At 36.1% G+C, this 790-nt stretch overlaps 1 protein-coding gene across 2 annotated transcripts in view; it reads right to left on the reverse strand.

Moving 5' to 3' along the window:
* The window catches only part of LOC113342631 (flowering time control protein FCA-like), a 4,715-nt gene that overhangs the window by 2,903 nt on the left and 1,022 nt on the right, over positions 1–790 (reverse strand). For both annotated transcript variants that reach the window (XM_026587115.1, XM_026587114.1), the window contains exons 5-6: positions 319–398; positions 165–229 (exon numbers count right to left, since the gene is read on the reverse strand). In XM_026587115.1, the coding sequence (XP_026442900.1) occupies positions 165–229; positions 319–398 (145 nt within the window). The remainder of the gene's footprint in view (positions 1–164; positions 230–318; positions 399–790) is intronic.

Below are 790 nucleotides of genomic sequence, written 5' to 3' on the forward strand. Positions count from 1 at the left end.
GGGAAGGAAACAAGAGACCCGTCTAAGTATCAGCAAAGTATTTGAACAGGCAGATAAAATTTATATGTATTCCATAATCAGTTTGCAAGGACGTGTGAAAAGTAATGGGCTTGGATTCCGTAATTAATTGGAAGTTCACTGAAAAAAGTTGGGTCATCAAATACCTCGAATCTCCCACTCTAGGCCTCTTAGGATCAGCAAATCGAACTGTTAATGGCTGATCACAACCCTGTTAAGCAGGAAACAAAGGTTAAGCAAAGAAGTTAAATGAAAGAAAGACAAGAGGACCTCATGTTAAATTATTCATCAAAAGCTTACTCTCATTAAATAGGTTCCATTAAGCGCATTCATAGCGGCTACTGCCATATCTCTATGAGAAAATTTAACAAATCCACATCCTTCAAAAAAATGTAACAAACATATTAGAAAAAGGAGTACACACCAATGAAAATTTTGGCATGCTTTTGAATGAATTTCATCCTGGAGCATTTGCGCCGATACAAAAAGATGAGAAGAAGCAATTCTCCAATCAGTAATGTACACGAAAAACAATTAGAGCATTCCAGATCAAAAAACTACCATTCCATAGTTCTTAGAAAGAGGATAAGCATGTATATATTTAAACAACCACAATGGGATATCATTAACACGTAAAAGTTTAAACAACCACAATGGGATATCATTAACACGTTAAAGACATGCTTTTCACATATGCGCAGTCAAACCTACACGTATCACAGTTGGGAATAAGGTACTTAAACCATCCACCTCTGGTATCTTTGCTCAAAGG

The sequence above is a fragment of the Papaver somniferum genome, unplaced genomic scaffold (assembly GCF_003573695.1).
Source record: "Papaver somniferum cultivar HN1 unplaced genomic scaffold, ASM357369v1 unplaced-scaffold_45, whole genome shotgun sequence".
Lineage (NCBI taxonomy): Eukaryota > Viridiplantae > Streptophyta > Magnoliopsida > Ranunculales > Papaveraceae > Papaver > Papaver somniferum.